General features: G+C 51.5%; 1 protein-coding gene across 2 annotated transcripts in view; it reads right to left on the bottom strand.

Moving 5' to 3' along the window:
- Positions 1 to 21,947, bottom strand: part of CRMP1 (collapsin response mediator protein 1) — a 77,153-nt gene that overhangs the window by 50,088 nt on the left and 5,118 nt on the right. For both annotated transcript variants that reach the window (XM_019453742.2, XM_019453743.2), the window contains exon 2: positions 2,769 to 2,857. In XM_019453742.2, coding sequence (XP_019309287.1) covers positions 2,769 to 2,857 — 89 coding nt within the window. The remainder of the gene's footprint in view (positions 1 to 2,768; positions 2,858 to 21,947) is intronic.

Genomic DNA, 21,947 nt, shown 5'->3' on the forward strand with positions numbered 1-21,947 from the left:
ACAAAGGCGTTTCAGACTGAGAGGGGCTGACAGATACCGAACTTGTGGAAACCCTGAACGACACGGTCCACCAAGGTCCGAAGACTCCAGGTGTTCGCATATGCAGCAAGCACTTCATAAATGCAGCTCAGCCAGTGAGCTCTTGTTCCATGCATACACCCTGGACTGCAAGGCTCCTGGGGGGTTAACTTCAAACCCCGTGAGGCTGGTGGGAAGGTGGTCCCGCAACAGTTGTCAGCATCCTTTACCCCTCACGCCCCAGAAGCCCCCAGCCCCCACAAACCAGGGTCTGCCCTGGAATGGCTGTCTCCTTATCTAAGCAGGGGGGTGACCTAGGAACCTCACTACCCACCCCCCCACCACGTGTGCCTTTCTCCCTCTGGTTCCAGGCTGTACTGCGGCCGAGACCAAGGTCCTGCACTGACGGGCCAGGGTTCTTCCAGCCAATGCTCCTGGTACCTGTCTGTCCCCAGCACTGTGACAGGCCCCGGGGGGGGGAGGCCCTAAGGTGAGGTCCCTAAGTCAGAGCCGCGTGCAGCATGAGGAGCGTGGGACTGGCACACAGGCTGGCCAGCAGGAGAATGCTTCCAACACGGGGGTCAGGGAAGGCTTCCTGGAGGAGGAGCCACACAACCAGGACCCAAGGACAAACAGGGGTTGGGGAACGGGGGGAGAAAAGGAGAATGAGGGAAGGGGCAAGGTGTTCCAGGCAGAGGATTTATGGGTGCGAGGTTCCAGGCGAGGGCTGCTGGGCTCGCTCTGGGGGTACCATGTTTTCAGTGTGGCTGGGAACAGCTGAGAGGAGAGAATCACCTGGAAAAACAGGGGCTTGGGCTGGACTTGAAATGCTTGGAGTCTGGGGCTGGAGTTGGGGTTGGCAGAAAGGGGCAGAGTAGGGCTCCTCCTGACCCTCTTCCTCCGCCCTCCTCCTTCTCCACTTCCTCCTCCTCCCCCTCCCCTTCCTCCTCTTTGTCCTCCTTCTCTTCCCCTTCCTCCTTCTCCTCCTCCTCCTCCCCTTCTTCCCCCTCATCCTCCTCCCCTTCCTCCTCCTCTTCCCCTTCTCCCTCCCCTTCCCTTCCTCCTCCCCCTCCCCTTCCTCCTCTTTCTCCTTCTCCTCTTCCCCTTCCTCCTGCTCCTCTTCCTCCTCCCTCCTCCCCTTCCTCTTCCTCCCCTTCCTCCTCTTCCTCCTCCTCTTCCCCTTCCTCTTCCTTCTCCTCCTCTTCCTCCCCTTCCTCCTCCCCCTCCCCTTCCTCCTCTTTCTCCTCCTCCTCTTCCCCTTCCTCCTGCTCCTCTTCCTCCTCCCTCCTCCCCTTCCTCCTCCTCCCCTTCCTCCTCCTCTTCCCCTTCCTCTTCCTCCCCTTCCTCCTCCTCCTCCCCTTCCTCCTCTTTCTCCTCCTCCTCTTCCCCTTCCTCTTCTTTCTCCCCTTCTTCCTTCTCCTCCTCCTCCTCCTCCTCCTCTTCATCAAAGCCTACTTGGGCACCAGACAGTCCTGACCTTCATCTCACACATGTTCCCCTCTGCCCTTCTTTGCTGTGCCAGCAGCCAGAGCTGGATACTGAGAGTTTCCAGCTCCTACTCTCCCAGACTCCAGGGGAAGATGCTGAGCGAATCCAGGGCGTTTGTCATGCAAAAAAAAAAAAAAAAAAAAGAGCTGAACCTCTCCATTACGAGCTGGTGAAATGTGGAGGCCACATCCAAACCACTATCTGTGGACTGTGCTCCCCCAAACTTGTATGTTGAAGCCCTGACCCCCCAGCATCTGAGAATGTGACTGTATTTGGAGAGGGGGCCTTTAAAGAAGTGAGTAAATTAGAATGAGGCATTAGGGAGGGGCCCTGACCCCCCAATAGGACTGATGCCCTTGTAAGAAGAGGAAGACAAGAGACATCAGGAGTGCATGCACAGGGAGGGACGACCACGGGAAGACAGCCAGAAGACGGCCATCCGCAAGCCAAGGAGCGAGATCTCAGAAGGAACCATCCCTGACGGCACCTTGACCCAGGACTGGCAGCCTCCACATCTGTGACAAGTGAATTCCTATTGTTGAAGCCGCCCAGCCACAGGTTCTCCATTACAGCGACTGAGTGAACGAGCACACTGGGATGTCACAGCTGGAGAGGACGCCGATAGGGAGAAAGTGGAGGAGACTTCAGTCCCGATGGATGTCTTTTATTTAAGTACCACGGCCCTGTCCTAACATTCTTCCCTTCTCCCCTGCCCCCCTTCAACCCAATCCAGAAATTCTGGGCAGGTGGAAGAAAGAGCTGTGGGTTCAGTCCTATGTACCAGGTTGACACCTGTGCCTTGTCCCTAACGGACACTGCAGTGTGGGGCAGCTGTTTTGCCTGACTAGCCCACCACTTCCTGCAATAGGACAGGAGGCCAGCAGGTGCACATCACAGCTCCCTGTGCATCTGGGGGCCTACAGAAGGCTCACACGGCAGGGGCACTCAATAACTGCTAGTCCCCTCCCCACCACTAGTTTGGAGCTCCTCCCTCCTCGAATCTCTCCCTCCCTGACATTCACAGGACATAGCACAGTCATCTGGGGACAGAATGCCAGCTGTCTGTATCCCCTAAGGGCCAGGCAGCCCGGGGAGACTGGCTTCTTCAAAGGCGTGTTTTGGGGGCACCTGCCCGGCTCATTCAGTGGGGCGTGTGACTCTTGATTTCAAGGTTGTAAGCTCGAGACCCACGCCGGGTGTAGAGATTACTTAAAAAATAAAATCCTTTTCTTTTTTTAAAAAAAGGTTTTTGGTCAACCCACTTTATCAGTCCATCTTCCAGGTAGACGTCAGCATAGAAGGACTGGTCATCATTGATGATTCGTCCACCTTTGATGAGGAGTCGGTCGCTCTGAAAAGCCAAGCAAAGTGTTCAGTGTTACTAGGGAAAAGCCAAGACGTTTTTTGAACTTTTAATATAAAATTATCCAACTATTTTCAAAAGTAAAGAAACGCCATAAAAAAGCCCCCTCACGTCCATCACCCGGACTCAAAACCTTCCACACTTCGCCATTCACGTTCCACCTATTCTGTGCCCCCACCGACACTTCTGTTTTGTTTTTGCTGTGGTATTTTCCGATAAAATCCCAAACACTGTATCACGTCACCTGTAAATACTTCAGTGTGTATCTCTGACCATGAAGGAGTTAAAAAAAATTTTTTTTAAGTTTATTTATTTTGAGAGAGACAGAGACAGCATGAGTGGGGGAGGGACAAAGAGAGAGGGAGAGAGGGAGAGGGAGAGAGCGAGAGAGGGAGAGAGAGCGAGAGAGGGAAAGAGAGGGAGAGAGGGAGAGGGAGAGAGGGAGAGAGGGAGAGAGGGAGAGAGGGAGAGAGGGAGAGAGGGAGAGAGAGAGAGAGAGAGAGAGAGAGAGAGAATCCCAAGCAGGCTCAGCGCTGCCAGCACAGAACCCGACATGGGACAGGAACTCATGACACTGTGATATCATGACCTGAGCTGAAACCAAGGCTCGGACACTTAACCAACCGAGCCACCCGGGCTCCCCAAGAAGTTTTGAAATAAACATAACCACAAACCATCATCTCAGCGGACCCAACTGACATGAATTCCTTTGTATCGGTTAATGGACCATGCTCAATTTTGCTTGGCTGTCTCAGAAATGTCCTTTGACCGTGGGCGGCTTGAGTGGTCCCGTCCACAGCCCCCACCCTGCATCTGGCTCTGTGAAGTCTGCAGGGATCTGTCCCGCCCTCCTCCCTCTCTGATGCCATTCATTTGTTGCAGAAAACTGGGTCATTTGTAGAACAGGAGTTTCTTAAGGCATCATTATTGAATATAATACAACTCAATTCAGAGACATCGTAAAAACTAGCAGAAAGACTATTAAAAAAAAACACAACTGCCCCGGAATGACCTCCAGTCAACGTTCTGATGTTTCTCTCTACCGTTTTCCGTGATGGTGGCGATCGTAATGCACGCATCCATCCACTCATCTGTGTCCCATCAGATGCTGCACTTTGCCTCGGCTCCCAGCCCAGGGCCAAGCCCTGAAGAGCCAGGAGGAACCAGGGACAGAGGGGAATGTGTCCTAGTGGAGATGGCGGAGGGAGAGGCAGAGGCTTCACAAGCCTTGGGTGGTGGGGGCTGGTTACAAGAGGAAAAGGGGAGGGTGCCCACCATGGGAGCAAAGTTAAGGAGCTGTCCCCCTTACGGGGGGCCAGGCAAGACCAGCTCACCCCTAGAAAATAAGTCGAGATAAGTTGTTCCAAACAAACAAAGTTCGTCCAGGTAGGGCAAACATTCATTCGTCTGGGCAGAGAGAACTGGAAGCCAAGGCCCAGAGACAGTAAAAAACAACAACAACAACAACACACACACACACACACACACACACACACACACACACACAGCAAATTCTAGAAGTCAAAAACCACAACTGTGTCCTTTTCTGCATTTTGCCATAAGGGTATCCCCAAGTTATCACATGTTCTTCACAGCCATAAGTGAGTGTCTACAAAGCATTTCACCTTGTGGATACACCATAAATTGTTTCACTATCTCCCTACTGTTGGGCATTGGAGTTATTTTTGAGTTTTCGCACGGGTGACGTTGCTGCAATGAGCGCCAGTGAGCGTCTCTCCACACAAAGTGTCTCCCTCGGCTTGACGCGTTAGGCTCGGTCCTCAGAGGCGTAATGACTGGGTCACACAGGATAAACCTCGTTTATGGCCCTTGATAAACAGGACCAGATAGCTTCCCAAAAGTATTGCCCCTATTTGCCTTGCATAAAATCACCAAGCACCCTTGGTTCTCAATAATTGTTCATTTGCATTTCTTGGAGGCAGAGAATTCTTTTTGCCGTGTGCTGCTTTCTACTTGTGCTATCTCCTAGCTGGGGATGCGGCAATGAATAAATAAATCACAGCCTCTCTGTCCGAAAGCCCCAGCCCTGGGGTAGGGAGACAGAGAGTAAACGGACATTAACAACTCAGGATAGTCACTTCTGGGGGAGCGTCCTCCATGGGCTTCCCTGAATGCAGAGCCTGAGACAAGGATTGAGGCAGATCGTGTATACGGGAGGTGACTGCAAGAACTGTCACGAAGAAGTAGGGTTAGCAATGCAGGGTGTTTGCTGATCTGGGTAACACTGGGGTTAACTGGGGCTTGATCCCACCCAGACCCTCTGAGGAACCGTATAGAATGCACGTGGCATGAACAAGGAGAAGGCAGAGGACGCTGTACAAGCCCAGAGAAGAAGGGTTAACCCAAACTAAAGACTCAGGGAAGGCTTGCTGCGCAGAAACGGAGCCCACAGCCTGCTGCTCAGAACCCTCTGCCTGCATCTGGCATCGGCACCGAACTTCCTTCAGAGTGAAAGCCAAGGTCAGTGAGACCCTGCGTAATCTGGAATCCCACCACCCAGGCCAAGTTCACTGTCCCACTTGCTTCAGGTGTCTGTTCGGTGTCACTTACCTGAGAGCCCTCCCGCCGCCTGCCCTGTTTGGAACATCATACACCTGTGCCCTGCCAGCAGAACCCACCCCCTCCCCCCCCCACTTTGTTTCACAGCCCCTACACGCTATGTATCCACACGTTTGTCTAAAATGTGACTTGGCCGCTGACATCAGCGCTGTGGTGGTCGCCCACTGGCTGTGGCAGACACAACTCACAGGGGACACCTGCAGATATGCTGATGTAGGTGGACGGGCCACCTATAGCTGTGCCCTGCAAATGTCCTTACAAGACTGGTAGCTTCACCGGGGGAGAGATTTCATCTGTTTTCTTCAGTGTTTCATCTCCAGTATTGGACACAACCTGGCCGGATGGATGGACGGATGGCCAGATGGATGAATGGACACACAGACGGATCCCTGACTGATTCTTGAAGGACAAATGGATTAAGATGGAGAGAAAAGGTATCACAGCCAGGAGACAAAGCACTACGAGCCATGAGGCAAGGGAGACAAGTAGGAACCAGCACATCTTACCCCCCCAGCAGGAGAGTCTCTGTCTTCAAGCTCAACCGCTCCCAGGCCCTACAACCTGCCTCTTAGCCCTAAGACGGAAGCCAGCCACGATGTGCACATTTCCGGGGAGGATACTCTGGTACCAGGGGAAAGGGGAGGCATGGGCTCCGCACACCCAGAAGCAGAGACAAGCTTGTGTCCAGGTTTCCCGGGCACCGGAAAGCAGGGGAATGTGAGGCAGCAGCAGCAGCAGCTGGTGCGTGGCTTCCAGAACACGGCCTCCCGCAGGCAGCCGTCTGCTCTGCCACATTTAATAGAGGGCTTTTCAGGCTCAGCCTGAAAGGTAGTGTTTAATACACTGCACACCAGAAGATCAGCCCCACCCTGCTCTTTCTAGAATCAGGTGGTGCAGCTTGTGTTCAAGTCCACCTCCTCCCCAACTACCAGCCGATTCTGTGTGCAGCTACTGTACCGGTCCGAGCTCCGACGTAGTCGGGTGCAAGTGTAGTTCTAAAACAGTAAGTCCGTGTATGATAAGGCAAGAGCCAATGTGACTCCCTGCTTTTCTTCCTTGAAATTAGCAGTGCCTTTGCCTCTTAACTGGCATGTTCAGAATCATGTCCTTTGGCACTCTAGCTCAGAGGGGTTTAAGTCGAGGCTATTCCCCAAGGTGAGTCCCGGGGGTAGTGAGTTTAGAAAATTCTGGGTTAAGCAGAAACAAAAGATGGTCCATATGACAAGAACCCAGATCCTTTACTCTGCTGACGTGTAACGTGAATACGCGAGCGGCGGACTGCACTTAACATCTTTTCCAAACACAGATCCTTTTGTTGTGTGGAAAGTTCTGACAAGGGAACTTTCCCCAGATGACACCTTGGGAATTGTGCTTTACGACAGTTCTGCTCTCCAAGCCTGTTTGCGCCGAGTGGTTCTTACGGAGTGTTGGGTCTGATCTGACCTCAGATGGAAACGGGGTTTAGAGACCGGGTGACCTCCCGTGTTCACACAACTAACGCGGGTACGGGTTAGACCCAAGGTTCCCTAACTTCCAGCCTGGCATCCACTGCACCAAACACATCTTAAATATTTCTTCTGTCACATCTTAAAATATTTTCACACTCGAGGGGCGCCTGGGTGGCTCAGTCGGTTAAGCGTCTGACTTCGGCTCAGGTCATGATCTCGCGGTTCGTGACTTTGAGCCCCACATCGGGCTCTGCGCTGACAGCTCAGAGCCCGCTTCAGATCCTCTGTCTCATCTTTCTGCCCCTCCCCCATGAGCTCTCTGTCTCTCAAAAATAAACATTAAAAAAGCACGTTAAAAAAAGAGAAGCATTTTCACACTCCAGAATCCATGACACCCATAATCAGATATAATTTAGAAAATACCAGATGTCTGTGACCCAAGGACCTAGCATTCTAGGGCTCCCTTTTTTCACGCAGGAAAGCTGAGTGTAAAATCTCACACCAAGAGGAGTGAAGCTGATGGTACATAATTGTTAAGAATTTAACAAAACAACAGTCACACATTTAAAAGAAAATTAATAATTCCCTGCCTCTCACAGACACACATGTGAACAAGGACAATTGTTCTGTGTTACAATCACCCTTTCAATTCTTTGAAGGAAATGAAATATCTGACTAAAAATTCAACAAAAGTCCAACAGCTAGAGTATGCCAGAGACTGCCATTCATTCCATGATGACAGCTGTGACCTAAAGGGAATTATGCTCAGTATGGCTCGTGTCCTTGGATCAGCGTTACATCAGAACAGACTGTCCAGAGTCAGATGCAAGGTCCAGTCTCTGTCTGCTTACTATCCATGTGACTTAACCTCTCCTAGCCTCAGTTTCCTCATCTGCAAATGGGGACAACTGTCCCTGCCTCATAAGGCTGTTGGGAAAAGTCCATGGGGTATATACACAAAGCACTTAGCACAGGTCTGGCATGTGTAACTACTCAGTAGAGTCGCACATTGTTTATTCTTTGCCATTTTCTGTAGCAGGAACCACACTCAATAAATAACTAAGGAAGGAGTATGTGCAGCTAAAAGAAATAGCACTTGCCCTTAAGGAGTTTTCAGGCCAGTGGGGGAGACTGGGAAGGACTGGGACAGAGAGAAGAGCAGAGATTGCCAGGAGCACAGAGGTGCCCCAGTTCCAGCTCTTCCAGGGGAAAAATGCTTACTTAAGCTGGAAGCATGAATGGGAATTAGCCATGCGGCAAAGGACAAAAGAGACTACAGAAAGAGGTATGACATGGGGACAGGCACAGAGGGACAGGGTGTGCTGGGGGATCCATATGTGGTTTTATCTGGCTGAAGTAGGACCTCAGGGTGGGGCCCTGGAGAGGGGTTCAGATGCCAGCTCAAGGGGACCCTAACGCCATGAGGAATGGAGTCTGGGCGGGTCCCCATGATAATGAAAGGGTTTTCTTCAAAGAAGAACTCAAACATACAAAAGCTCCTGAGCTGAGACATCACACAAATACTGGGCAGAAGTAGAAAAAGGGAAACTGATTAGAGTTTCCTCAAAGCAGGGGTTTCTCAGTAAGATAAGCACTAGACAATTTTGCAAAATGTATCATGGGCCTTAAAATTGCTGATGACCTTTGATATAAAAATTCAGTGCTGGGAATCCGTCCTCAGGAAAATATCCCCAAACAGGTCAAAGGATTGTACACAAAAGTGTGATCCAGAATTAATTGCACTCGTATAACCACACCACTAATGGGGTATCCTTCATCTGCTAAAATATTTCCCAGGAATTTTTAACGACAGACAAAAGTGCTAGGCAATAAAATCTTAGCTGAAAAAGCAAAATACCAAACTCTCTATATGGTAGTAATTCAGGGGGGAGAGCAAATCTTTCTAATAGTAACAGACTCCCCCCGGCAGAGACTATGGGGTGCTCCCGTGTCCCACTGCCCCTTGCACAACCCTCTGCTACAAGACTGAGCATCTGTCATGGTCATGGCTCATGTGTCCATCTCCCGCAGAGCTGGACCCCCCTTCCTGGCCAGCCTTGCCTGGGGCGATTCATCTCTGGATCCCAGGGACCAGCCAGAGGTATTTAGCAAATGTTTGCTGAGCAGGAGGAGAGAGGGAGACACACAGGAGGCAAGGAGAAAGGGAGAAAGAAGAACAGAATGTTTGAAAAGAGAGAAGGAGGAAGTGAAAAGGGGAGGAAAGGAGTAAGATAAAGAGGGGGGGAATGGACGAGAGAGGGAAGAAAGGAAGGGAGGAAGAAGGGGTGGGGGAAGAAACACAGCACAGGAGAAAAGAGAAGACTGATACATCAGAAATCCCTTTTCCTGCTTTTAAAATTCCCTGAAAGCTTAAGCCTACTGCCTGGGAATAGAAGCTGGCTTAGTGCAAAGCCTGTACAATGCAGATGATGCTGAAAGAGCTCTCACAAAGGGCCACCTAAACCTTGGTTCTGGGCAGGAATCACATCTCTGCCAAAGGTCCTGTGAGTCAGAGGAGAAGCTCAGAGAAGGGGAGGGCTTGTCTTCAAACCCACTATTATCTTGCATCCAGCCTCAACTGGGAGGGAGCTGGTGTTGGCAGGACGCCTTCATTCTCTTCACAAACACTAAGTACTATGTTGAGTGCTGCTTACAAAAATTAGCTCTTAAAGCTTCAGACATTCTTACCCATACAACAGCAAAGTAAACAGCAGGCAGCCTCAGCTAGAATGCGAGGTCTGGGTCACAGCGAAACGTTTGCATCATTGTCCACCCCTGAATGAATGAAGCATTAAGCCTCCCTGCATTCGGTTCTCTCTCCTGCTTGGTGGGAATAAAATCTGTCATCTCCACCGCAAAGTCATAGGACTGGAAGATCCATTAAGGGAGCCTTGGAAGAAAAGAGAGGTGCAGTTCTCATCTAATCAACCCCCCAATCACTCGTTTATGAACTGGAAAACAGCAGAAAACCAAAGCTGTTATTACAGAGACAGGGAAAGACAGTGACTATGTCATCAAGGAGGGGACATTTAAGCTGGGTTCTGAAATGTGAGAAGTTCATGAAGCCAAAAAGGGGGGGAGAAGGGGAGCATTCCAGCAAAATGAATAGTATATACACAGACACGACGTTCCCAAAGTTCCAGGTTCCACGGGATGAACAAGGAACGGAAAGGGCAAGCTGTGTGCTGTCCGTGGTCCTGACACATCATTGGTCACTCGGATGGCAAGGTTTCTCCCAACCCCAGGATGTTGAAGATCCCTCTCCCTCCTCCAGCCTTGTAGTTCTTCACTGCTCTCCTTTCTCAGCTCACTGGCATTTTGTAATCTTTACATTTCCAGAGAACACAAACAGTCATGCCTTATGCTTCACAACGTATGCAACTGGTTCCAAGTACTTTTAACTCATAGTACAAGACTTTAATTCTCCCAAGAAGTTGGGGGGAGGGAAGTTGGTCTGCTTCGACCAATAGAATGAGAGTAGATGTGAGTGCACCAGTCTGAGCACAAGCTTCAAGAGGCAGATGGGGTTCAGCTCAATCTCTTGACAGTCCATCCTCTGTCACGAAAACCGCATGGCCAAGGATGGAACCTCCTTCATTCGGAGTCCCAGAAGGAGATGGTATGAGGAGAAAAGTTGACCCAAACAGAAGCCTGATGACAAATCTGGCCAAGCTCTGCTAATACGTCTCTACCACCCACAGACCTAAGAGCAAGAAATATTTCAAGTTGTAAGTCACAGAATTACAAGTTGTTTGTTTACGTGGCATTATTGTGTCAAAGCAAATTGATACACCATCAAGATTCTGTGCTGACGGGTGCCTGGGTGGTTCAGTCAGTTGAGCATCCCATTCTTTTTTTTTTCCAGTTTATTTATTTTGAGAGACACACAGAGAGACAGTGCAAGTGGAGGAGGGGCAGAAAGAGACAGGGAGAGAGAGAGAGAGAGAATCCCAGAGAGCTGGATGCTGTCAGCACAGAGCTGGAAACTCACACAAACTGTGAGATCATGACCTGAGCGGAAATCAAAAGTTGGGATACTTAACCAACTGAGCCACCCAGGCACCCCGAGCATCCCACTCTTAATTTCGGCTTAGGTCATGATCCCAGGGTTGTGGGATTGAGCCCCACATTGGGCCCTGCACTGACTGTGGAGCCTGCTCAAGAGTCTCTCTCTCTCTGTCTCTCTCTCTCTCTCTCTCCCCCTCTGACCTGCCCCCACTCTCTTCCTCTCTCTAAAAAAAAAAAGAAAAGAAAAGAAAAAGAAAAAGGAAAAAAGATCATGTGCTGAGAGCTGCCTGAGGGATTTTCCGGCTCAAATACTTCACAGCCCAAGACTCAGTCCCTACCTTTAATAACCAGAGCCCCCTTCCTCCCAGGCCCCCCTTGCAGATCTCCCAAAAGGTGCCGCTGTGCACTCTTATTCATTCACAGAAAACTAGCCCATTTGCCTTTGATTTTTGCCTCAGGGGACAGCCCATCAGCCTGCAGCCCTTTGCTTTGCAGCACTTTCCAGGAAGGCAGCTCTGGAAAGGGCAACAGGCCTGAGACCCAATCTAATTAACACACATTTGCTCTCCCCTCGCACAAGCAGAGAGCACAGTGGCATTTTCCTCTTTCATGAATTAGAAATACAGGTGGTCCCCATGGATTGCAGACCTTCTCTGGAAGCTTGGGCCCGTTTCCATGACAACTGCAGTTTTAACAGCAAGGTCTCAGGTCCCGTGATACCAGCAGACATTCAGGAAAATACTCCCTGATGGACTGAATATCTGGTTTTAAAATAACACACCAGGAGTGGGCAGGGCCTTCGGGCTGCCCCAAAGGACAATGATGCCAGCTATCTCTATATCTATGTTGGGACCCACTTTGTGTCTCCTTGTCTCTGCTTTTTACCTTCCATAAAGCAATCTGAACACAAATCTTTTCTCTTTAAGGAAATCACATTCCTGAGTGCATACTAAGTGCCAGTTCTGCATTCATTTTTAGTTCTTAAGTTGCCTGAAGAAGTGGGTACGACTGGGGCGCCTGGGTGGCTCAGTCGGTTAAGTGGCCCACTCTTGCTTTGGGCTTGGGTCATGATCTCGCCGTTCGTGGGTTTGAGCCCTGTGTCGGGCTCTGCACTCACAGTGCGGAGCCTGTTTGGGATTCTCTGTCCCCCTGTCTCTCTGCCCCTGCCCTTCCCCCTCTCATGTGGTCTCTCTCAAAATAAATAAATAAATAAACTTAAAAAAAAAAAAGTGTGTACGGTTGCTACAAATGAGGAAATAAGAGAAGTGAAGTAATTTCTCAAAGTCACACAGCCAGATGGTGCTGCCTGATTTGAACCTAGCTCCGTCGGTACCTACAAAGTGACAGCCCCATTACCCCCAGGTAGTTCTCCCCTGTTCTCCTCATTGTACCTGGTTAACATGTCTGAGCCTCAGTTCCTTCCTCTGCAAAATGGGGATAAGCAAGAGCCGGACATGTATACACATTCCGCTATTTATCCAAGCACATTCCCAATGCCATGCACTCACCTGACCTCCTAATGGGGTTGCTGCCATTATAGCCGAAAGGGAGTAAGGCAGATTCCAGGGCTCTGGAAGTTGCAAAGGGCTCCAGGGAGGGGAGATATTAAAGGCAGAGACCTATTCGCCTAATAAGCATTGGCAATGCCTCCTGTGGGCCAGATGCTTTCACACTCATTATCTCATGTGACAAAGAGGCAGAGTGGCCTGATGGTTCAGCACGTGGGTGCCAAGGCAGACTGCCTGGGCTCAGATCTGGCCCCGCCCTTACTAGCCCTGTGTCCTAGGCAAGCTCTCTCCCAGCCTCAGTTTCCCATCTGTAATGCAGAGAGCTCTTTTGAAAGTTAAATGAATTAACATGTGGACAAGCACTTAGAACTGAACCTGTTGGTTTGTTTGTTTAAGTCTTTGCAAGCTAGGGAGTCAGATCGCATACAGATGCTCAGTTACATCTTCGACTTCTAAATTCTCATTTCACAACCAAGACTTCCAGATCGTGTTGCATCTGGTCCAGAAAGTCCTGGCATACACCTGCTGATTCCCACTTCCCGCGGCACCTGCCCCCCATCCGCCCTCGCCACCTCTCCCCCTGCTGCCCGACTCGTCCCTTCCTCATGACAGCCAGTGACCTTTCTGAAACACAAAGGCAACCATGTCACGCCCTAAAACTGCAACGTCACATCCCCGTGCCTTCCTCTGGCCTTCTTGCCAAATCTGCTCTCCCCAGTGATCTCCAGCTCAAGTTCCTGACCCCAGGAACACGTGGTCACCCTTGCAGTCCCCACAGTGCGAGGCCTGTGCCTTACAGTTAGCATTGCTTCGTGACGTGTTATATTCAGCTCGTCTCTTGTCTCTCTCTCCCGTGAGACTGGGAGATCCTTCACACCAGAGACCACAGCCTATTTCCCACACAGCTTCTTAGCTGGGTGACCTGGGGCCAGATACCTAACCTCCGTGTGCTTCGGCCTCCTGCTCTGCCAACAGAACGAATCAAAGTAGCAACTCATAGGATTTCTAGAGATAATGTGTAAAAGCACTTTGCACACCTCATACACGGAATACTGGCCTAGGTGTTAAAACATGCCCAATGGGGCACCTGGGTGGCTCAGTCCGTCAAGCATCCGACTTCGGCCCAGGTCATGATCTCGCAGTTCGTGGGTTCGAGCCCCATGTCGGGCTCTGTGCTGACAGCTCAGAGCCTGGAGCCTGCTTGGGATTCTGTGTCTCTCTCTGCCCCTCCCCCATTCATGCTCTGCCTCTCTCAAAAATAAATAAACATTAAAAAAAAAAACCCATGCCCAATGATTAAAGTTTTATTTTGAGTCTGTTTTGTTCTGCATGCCCAGAAATAAAGGATACCGAAAGAAAAAGGAGAAAATGAAAGGCCGGGGGTGGGGGGAGGAAAGAAAAAGATTGCACCTGGAAAGTATGCTCCATGAGGAATAAAGAACTGGGGCCGTTTTGGAAAAGAGAAGGTCCTGGATAAGGAGAAATGGCTGAGAAATGCCTTCCAGGGCCTCTAGGAATATCGGCGTAGAAGAGGAGGAGGGCTGTGACTATCCAGAGGGCAAAAATAGGGCAAGAAGCAGATTCTCAGTCCACATACCTAAGAGCTTTTCAACGACAGAGCTTCCCAAGGATAAAGCAGGCTGCCGAGTAAAGTGGTGATCTCCCTGTCACTAGAGGTATGCAAGGAGAGGGTATTTGGAATTCCTACACTAGAGGAGAGATAGGGGGCTGGGGGAGAAGCAACAGACACTACTTCCTGCCTTCCTAACCACACAAACGCTGACAAGTTTACATAACTTAAAAGGCTCCTTTCGACTTTAAGACTGTATAAATAAAATATCATTAGGGCTTCAGCCCTAAGGGCCTATGAATGTGGCAGGATACAAAAGACAGGGCAGCATAATTTGGGGACAGGTACAAAATCTCAAACAGCTCCCCGTGTGCTCTATGCAATTCTGCATCAGAGCCATTGAGTCTTCCTGTGGGACTGACCCCAAGTCATTATTCAGTCAAGGCCTAGGGGACACGTGTGCCAGGATCTGCACCCACTTAAATGGGAGGCCCCTATTGTAAAATCGTGCTTGTCGGTGGGAAATACGATGAAGCACTTTCAAAGATCAGACCTGCCCTCTCCCCACCACCAAAGTACCACCTGGGCGGCCCTCTTCGAGCTCCAAAAACCCTTCATGCCACCCTCACATTCTTCTGGACCGTAAACCACCTGAACACGAAATCCACAGATAGGATTAGTTAAATGTTAAGGAAAGTCAAATGCAGGAGTGGCTAAAACCTCGCTCAGCAAAGCAGCACCATTTACAACCTGGCTTCATTCATCCAGCCGCCCACGCAGTCTGGAGTCCCTCTGTGAGTCACCAGCGAGCTGCAGCACCCCCGAGAGATGCCAGAAAAGCTGTCCCAGCCCTCCAGAGTGTTCGATGAGGTTGGACAAACCACAGTTACGGACGTGCCAGTGCTCGTGGCTCCCGGCCCCCAGGGGAAGGATCCTCCACGGAGAATGGGCACAACTTACACAAGTGCAAAGGGCCAGAGAGGGTAAGCCCTGTCAGGAGAATGTTCCAGGTGCCTGGGGCGCAGGCCCGAGGAAGGAGGTGGGCGAGCGCAACCTCCTAGGCTCACAGCCATCACTTCCCTCCGTTTACTGCCTGCTCTCGTTTTCTAGACCAGCCCCTCCCGGAAACACCTTACTTAGACCCCACTCCTTCTCCCACACCACCAACACCGACTCAGAGTCCCTTTCACAGAGCAAAGTTACGATTTCATCATTGCATCTCTCCAGGACCGTGAGTCTCAACCTGTGTTCAGAAGACGCGTCCAGGAGCGCCTGGGTGGCTCGGTCAGTTAAGAGTCCGACTCTTGATTTTGGCTCTGGTCACGATCTCACGGTTTGTGAGTTCGAGCCCCATGTGGGGCTTGGTGCTGACAGCACGGAGCCTGCTTTGGATTCTCTCTGTCTCCCTCTCTCTCTGCCCCTCTCACGCTTGTGCTCTCTCTCTCTCTCTCTCTCTCAAAACAAACTTAAAAAAAAAAAGAACATGTACAAACAGCATAAAAAAGTGGCAGCATTCTTAAAGTAATGAAAGACATACACACCGCCAAGTCGGTGGCATTCATCGGCGTGCCCTCCCTACTGGTGTGACCACCCGTCTTCGGGGGCCTTTAATTGCTCGTCACTGCCCGTGCTTACTCTTCAGCACCCTGGCACTATGCACTGCCCTGTGTCCTTTTGATATGCTCAAGGGCAAAGTCCTCTGATGCTTCCTTTCCAGGCCAGGGGGGTGCCTTTGATTCACAAAAACTGACACTCATTGGATACCTCCCAGCTTGTGAGCGTGCGGAATGCCACCTGATACGTGTCACTGGAACGTGTCGACTTGGTTGCAACAAATACGAATTTTAAATGCTGATCAAAATTTAGCGGTGCATCTGCAGAGGATTTTGTTTTGTTTTTTGGATGTGTCCCTCTGCTCACGGCACATGGGCTGAGAACCACTGGCTGCTAGAATAGCTCACATTTCCTATCTTCTTGGGTCTCCGATCTCCGTAACTGGCCCCTTGGCTCTGACCCCCCGTTCCAATCTAGATTTCCAATTGTCCACTGAGACCCCTCGGCTTGGCGCTCCTTCTCCCACTCAATTCGAGCCTTTTTCTTCTAAACTCACCCCTCATGTGTCCCGACCACCTCATCATCAGCTCCGATGGGTGTTGATTACCACCTTCCATGTGCCGTAATTTTCACACTTAACCCTCATATCTCCTTAAGAAAGTCTAACATCGGGCTTCTCTCCACTGATTTGGGTCTGGATCGTGGGACTGGCTTTGGCCGCGTGACTATGAGCCACGGTTGAGCCCAAGTCCTCAAAGAGGCATTTCAAGTTGCCACCAGACTCCCCATGCTTCCCTCCTCTGTTCCTTCAGCCTGAGTCTCAAAGTGAGGAGACACAGGGAACAGACCGCTGTTCACCGGCATCCGGGGGCCGAGCCACAGCCAATCCGAGGCCCTCGCACAGCGTGAACAAGAATTCAGTGTCTGTTGTTGAAAACCAGACCTGGCGGCTGCTTGCTATGGAACAACGCCGACTAACACGCCTTCCCACGGTGGGAACAGCAGCTAACCTACAGACGCTAGACCATGTGCGGGCACTACTCTCAGCATCTTCCATGTATTATACTAACTCGTTCAATTCTCAGAAAGAAACAACGCGCCCAAATTACGCAGCTAGTATAGAAGTCAAGCCCAAATTGTCTGCTTTCAGAACCCACACTCTCACATACACTGCCTTTATGACACCATCTTCCCAGTTCAAGAACTTCCTTGAAGTTCTGGTGGCTTCCCGTTACCCACAAAATAAAATCGGAGTATCCAAAACGCGGAACTGGATCCTCTAATCCAACTCTATAGAGAAAAGGAATCTGAGGCTCAGGGAAAGGAGGTGATTTGCCCAAAGTCAAATACCCCACTTCCCTTGGAGCCGGACTTGGAATCTAATCTGCTCCCCCCCTATTGTGTTGGGTACAGTCTACCTGACCTCCAAAGCATTGTAGAATTCACATTTCTCTCACGTTCCTCACCCCCCAGTCTATCGATGACTAACCCCTCACTCTCTTCTGACCATATTCATTCCCCAGTCCAAGTCTTACACACGCTTTTCCACGTGCCTTACACACTCTTCCCTTGTCTCCACCAATCAAATCCTTGAACGTCTAGCTCGCGTTGTCCCCCCCAAGCCGCAGGCAGTCACCTCCCACAGCCTCCACCAGCAGAGTCTCCCCCTCCCCGAGGCCCTCTAACACCTGTGCTCTGTCATTCTCGGTTGCTCGCGTGTGCACTCTGTCACCTAGGCGGTAAGCTCGTTAAGGTTATGGATCATGAGACGGGGATTTTTTTCACCGCCCATCGCACCTCGCACAGTTCAAACAACAGAACAGACATGTGGCCAACCCTTGCCGTTCACCTGCCACCCTGAGTTTTTGTTTCCTCAAAGAGACAGCCCGAGTTTGGAGAGGGAGACGATCATCTGTCAGCCACTCACAGCGTGCCAGGCACATACACATATGCTACATCACGTGTGTCCCATGTATTCAGTCTGGGCCAAGTCTATCACGAGACACAGACATGCAGGGCTAAGTTGGCGTAGCTAGGTTACCAAAGAAGCTAACAATATCATGGTTACCCTCTCTGAAACACCTTTTAAGAATTTAATTTAGGGGCACCCGGGTGGCTCAGTCTGTTAAGCATTCGACTTCAGCTCAGGTGATGATCTCACGGTTCGTGAGTTCAAGCCCCACGTCAGGCTCCGTGCTGACGGCTCAGAGCCTGGAGCCTGCTTTGGATTCAATGTCTCCCTCTCTCTCTGCCCCTCCCCTGCTCATGCTCTGTCTCTCTCTCTCTCCCTCAAGATAAATAAACATTAAAAAAAGAAAGATTTAAAAAAGGGAATTAAGGTGGGATGCCTGGGTGGCTCAGTTAGTTGAGCATCTGACTCTTGATTTCAGCTCAGGTCATGATCTCACGGTTCGTGAGTTCGAGCCCCATGTCGGGCTCCGTGCTGACAGCTCAGAGCCTGGAGCCTGCTTCGGATTCTGTGTCTCCCTCTCTCCCTGCCCCTCCCCTGCTCATGCTCTGTCTGTCTCTGTCTTAAAAATAAACATTAAAAAAATTTTTTTTTAACAATTTCACTTAAACAAAATAATTTTCCCCCCAAGAAAATGGCCCACTTCCCTCTCTCTGGTCACGAACTTGATGTCGCTGAGCATTTGCTTCTCTACCCTGGATGCCAGAAGCTCCGAATCGCCATCAGATGTCCAGCTGCACACCTCCAGTGGCCTGAAATACTGGCAGGTTTGTTCCCTGCTCTACTTCGATCCTCAGGAATTTCCTCAGGATCCTCAGGATTTCACTATACGCATGACAAATCACTGTGGGCATCGCAAATCCTTTGCATGAAAAGAAAGGGGAGCAAATAAACTGAATACCTATCGATACATTGAGCAGCGTCCTCGGGAAGAAGCAGGACGGGGCTCACGTGGGGTTTGCACGCTTGCACATGAGAGTCACTAACTGAGTCTGATGTTTTCCTAACTCCTGTCTTTCTCTCCTCATCACCGTTCGATCGAACCCAGGCACACACACAGACTCACGCAGATTTCAACCAGAGAGTGATTTTCAGGGCAGGCAGACCAGCCCATCTCCCCCTTCTGCTTCAATCCGGCTGTTCATTCCTCTGCAGGCCACTGCAAGAACTCCTCCGTGCCACTAAGCCTCTGTGAACCTTCGTTTTCTCTTTGGGAAACAGGGATGATCCAAGTAACCCGCCTCCCTCATGGGGGCGCTCTGGACACCGAGTCAGATCACGGAGGTCATGGTGAATGCTGTAATAATAACAGCCTGCAAAACCACCAATGACCAGGACTCGTGAGGTCCTACTTGCAATAGTAATAATTCATAACCTCTGTGTGGACACGCTGGTCTCCCCCCACAGCGGAGCAGGCCCCCCCCACTCCTTAGTGGCTCTGCTGGGAGACGAGAGCCTGTGCGGGGCCAGGAAACCATGTGCCTTTGTTTGCTGATAGCCACGCCCAGGATGTTCTAACACTTAACCACCGCAGTGGGCTCCAGAAACAGCTCTAGCTAAGTTAATCCCTGGCTGTGCCATTAATTTTTTACAAAGCTACACATGAAGGAGCGCCTTGTAAATATTTTAAACAACCTTGGGGGGTGAAGCGAAGCGTTTCTGCTTTTTCCCTCCTCTCTGTCGGGTGCTCTGTTCTCTCAGGAAAAGGCTGAGGTGGGAACCAGAGGGGAAGATGCCCGCTCACCATCAAGGTGGGTAGAACATCTTCCTAACTCAGCCCTGCCCTGCCTGGGATGTCCCTTTCTCCTCTGCTCAAGGTACCCTCTCCCCTATCTCTGGATTCTCTGCGTAAGCTGGAACCTTATCCCGATTGGCCAGATGACCACGCTGAGGCTCACGGGGGCACAGAGTGGCCAAACATGAAGCAGGTGGGGTCCTTGGGGACGAGCTGAGAGTTTCTCTTGGTCTTTTTCCAACCCCCAAGGCCCCTCCACAGGCCACGCCCACCATGGCTACTGGAAACATCCAGGATTTGTTCCCGATGCACAGAGCAGACTTGGAAGCAGAGGTTGGGTTCCCACAATGCGGACTTTCCTTCAGTTTCTCCAGCATGCCACACTCCTCTGCCTCTGGGCCTCCCTCCACTCAGGCAGAAACAACCCCCTCCCCCATCCTTCCTGTCCCCCATCCCAGGACTAGGGTGAGTTTCTCTGCTGTGGTTTCCACCAGGCCCCTCGGTGTCCCCTTACGACAGCCCCCACACCTTGGTGCAACTTCAGGCGGAAATGTTAGTCTTTGCCAAACTCTGGGCGGGTAAGAGCAAAAAGCCCACCTCCTTCCTATTTGGCCTCACACCCCGCACAGTGCCCAGCACAGACCAGCGCTAATTTAATTTACCGAGTGAGTATGACTGCACAAGCCGGGGGTGCAGCATCAGGAAAGCCACGGTGCCCCCCCACCCACTTAACGGCATTCTGGTTCCTGTCACAACATGGACGTTATCAGCAAGAGACCCTCAGGAAGCCGAGGGTCCTGCAAAGGGGCTCCAGTCAAGTCCATCCTCTCTGGTTTGCTCTTCCTTTAAACCATAGATCTTCCTGGATGGAGTGGGCTTATGTGGACCAAATAAAACACAAGTGTTCATCAAGAGCCTCCTTCCCAGGAACTAAGTATAATTCTCAGCATCTCCTTCCCACTTCTCCAAGCTATTGAAGCTGTTGGAACCACTCCACTGGGTTCTCTTTGACACACAGGCCGACTACTAGCTTCACACAAACACTAAAGCAGCAGAATCAGCCAGCAGTCCCAGCTGCACCTACTGTGTGCCTGACACACACTCAGCGCTTTGCCAGAGTTCTCCTGGATGCTCATCGGTCCTGGGAAGTGGCCAGCGTTGGCCCATTTGGGGTATCGGAGCACGGAGGCCAAGAGAGCTGGCAGAGCAAGGATGAGCAGCCAGATCTGTCTGGTATGGAAGCCTGGCCAAGTCACCTCCGCTCAGCAGGTCACAGCAGGAGGGCAGGGTGGTTGCTGTGTCCCTGAAGACTGAGAACTATTTGAGTCTGGGGCACCTTACAGACCTGCCTCAAAGATCATCCAGCCAAACTACCTTTTTAGAAACCAGGGTCCTGGGGGTGGGGGGTAGACAGACCTTCCATGGGCCACAGCCACAATGGGACCCAAGGCTCCAGACTCATCTGTCACTGCATCCATCACCTGCACTGCCATCACTTGCCCTAGTTCCCCTCAGGGGGTAGGGCTAGAGAGTCCCAAGGCAGGGACCTGGTTCAAACACCCTCCCCTTCCACTTTCCTCCCACTTGCCTCGCCTGGGGTCAACCAGACCCCTTCCAGTGAGTCACAGGCAACTAGAGTGTTAAAGGACTGGCCACTTACACCTTCATATCTCAGAAGGCAGGGATCATGGATGGGTTAGAGATGGTCTCTACCCTCAGGGGTCATACCTCTGGACACAAACTCACCAAAGGTCTGCTGGCAAGATCTGAAGCTGAGCCCAGGAGGGGTTTTCTAGAGGAAGACTCAGACCACAGTTGGACAGGAGGCATGGGGGGCTCTCACCCAGCCTTCCTCTCACCCGTGCCCCAGCCAGTGCTCCAGCCTCTGGGAGGTTTAGGTAGACAATGCCGCCCTCAAAGGATTTATCGAGAAGACTCCATAAAATAATGTCCACAATAGACTGGGCAGGTGAATGGGAAGTGTCCGCTCCCTCCCCCTACCCAAGGCTGCACTCTTGTAGGTGCCCTAGGGCTCCCAGAGGCAGGATTCTGTGTAAAGGAGTAGGAGTAGACTGGGTTTCCTGTCCTCAAACCTCAGGTGTCACGCTGGAGGCTTCTATCACACCTGGAATCCCACCTCCCAGCCCCTGGCTACTCCTGCACCCACCACCGAAGGCCCACTGGCTTCCACAGCGCCTGTGGGGCGCATCCTTCGGGGCTGGTTTGGCTCCCCTCTGGTGCCAAGGAGGGAATGGGGTGGAGGCCAGGTCTCGGCACCGCTGCGTCCTCAGCCCTCAGTTCCCCACCCAAGACAAAGCAGGGATCCTTTGTTTCCGGCCACACCCAGGGCCGGCGGCGGTAGGCTCGGGCCCACTGCTCTCCTACCCCCCAGTGTTAACCCTTCTGGGGCCACAGCTGCCAGTGCAGCCCCGAGAGGGTTATTTTTAGCCGCGGTGAGGAATGGGAGGGGCTCCTCCATCATGGCGCTGTTTCTGGGTCCAGACTTCCACTCCATCAGTACGGGCAGGGGAAGGGGGGGGGGAGGGTGGGCAGAGGCATTTTTCTTGCCTCTGGCATGGAAGGAACTCGGCGGCGAGGCGCAAGAGCTGGACCGTGCAGAGGCCGGGCGCAGGCCAACGGCCCTCCCCGCCCTAAGCCCGCTCCAGGGCCGGAGGGAGGGGTTCGGGCCCCGCGCCCCTCCCTCTT

This window comes from Panthera pardus, unplaced genomic scaffold (assembly GCF_024362965.1).
Source record: "Panthera pardus isolate Hobbes unplaced genomic scaffold, ASM2436296v1 HiC_scaffold_13, whole genome shotgun sequence".
NCBI classification, from domain to species: domain Eukaryota; kingdom Metazoa; phylum Chordata; class Mammalia; order Carnivora; family Felidae; genus Panthera; species Panthera pardus.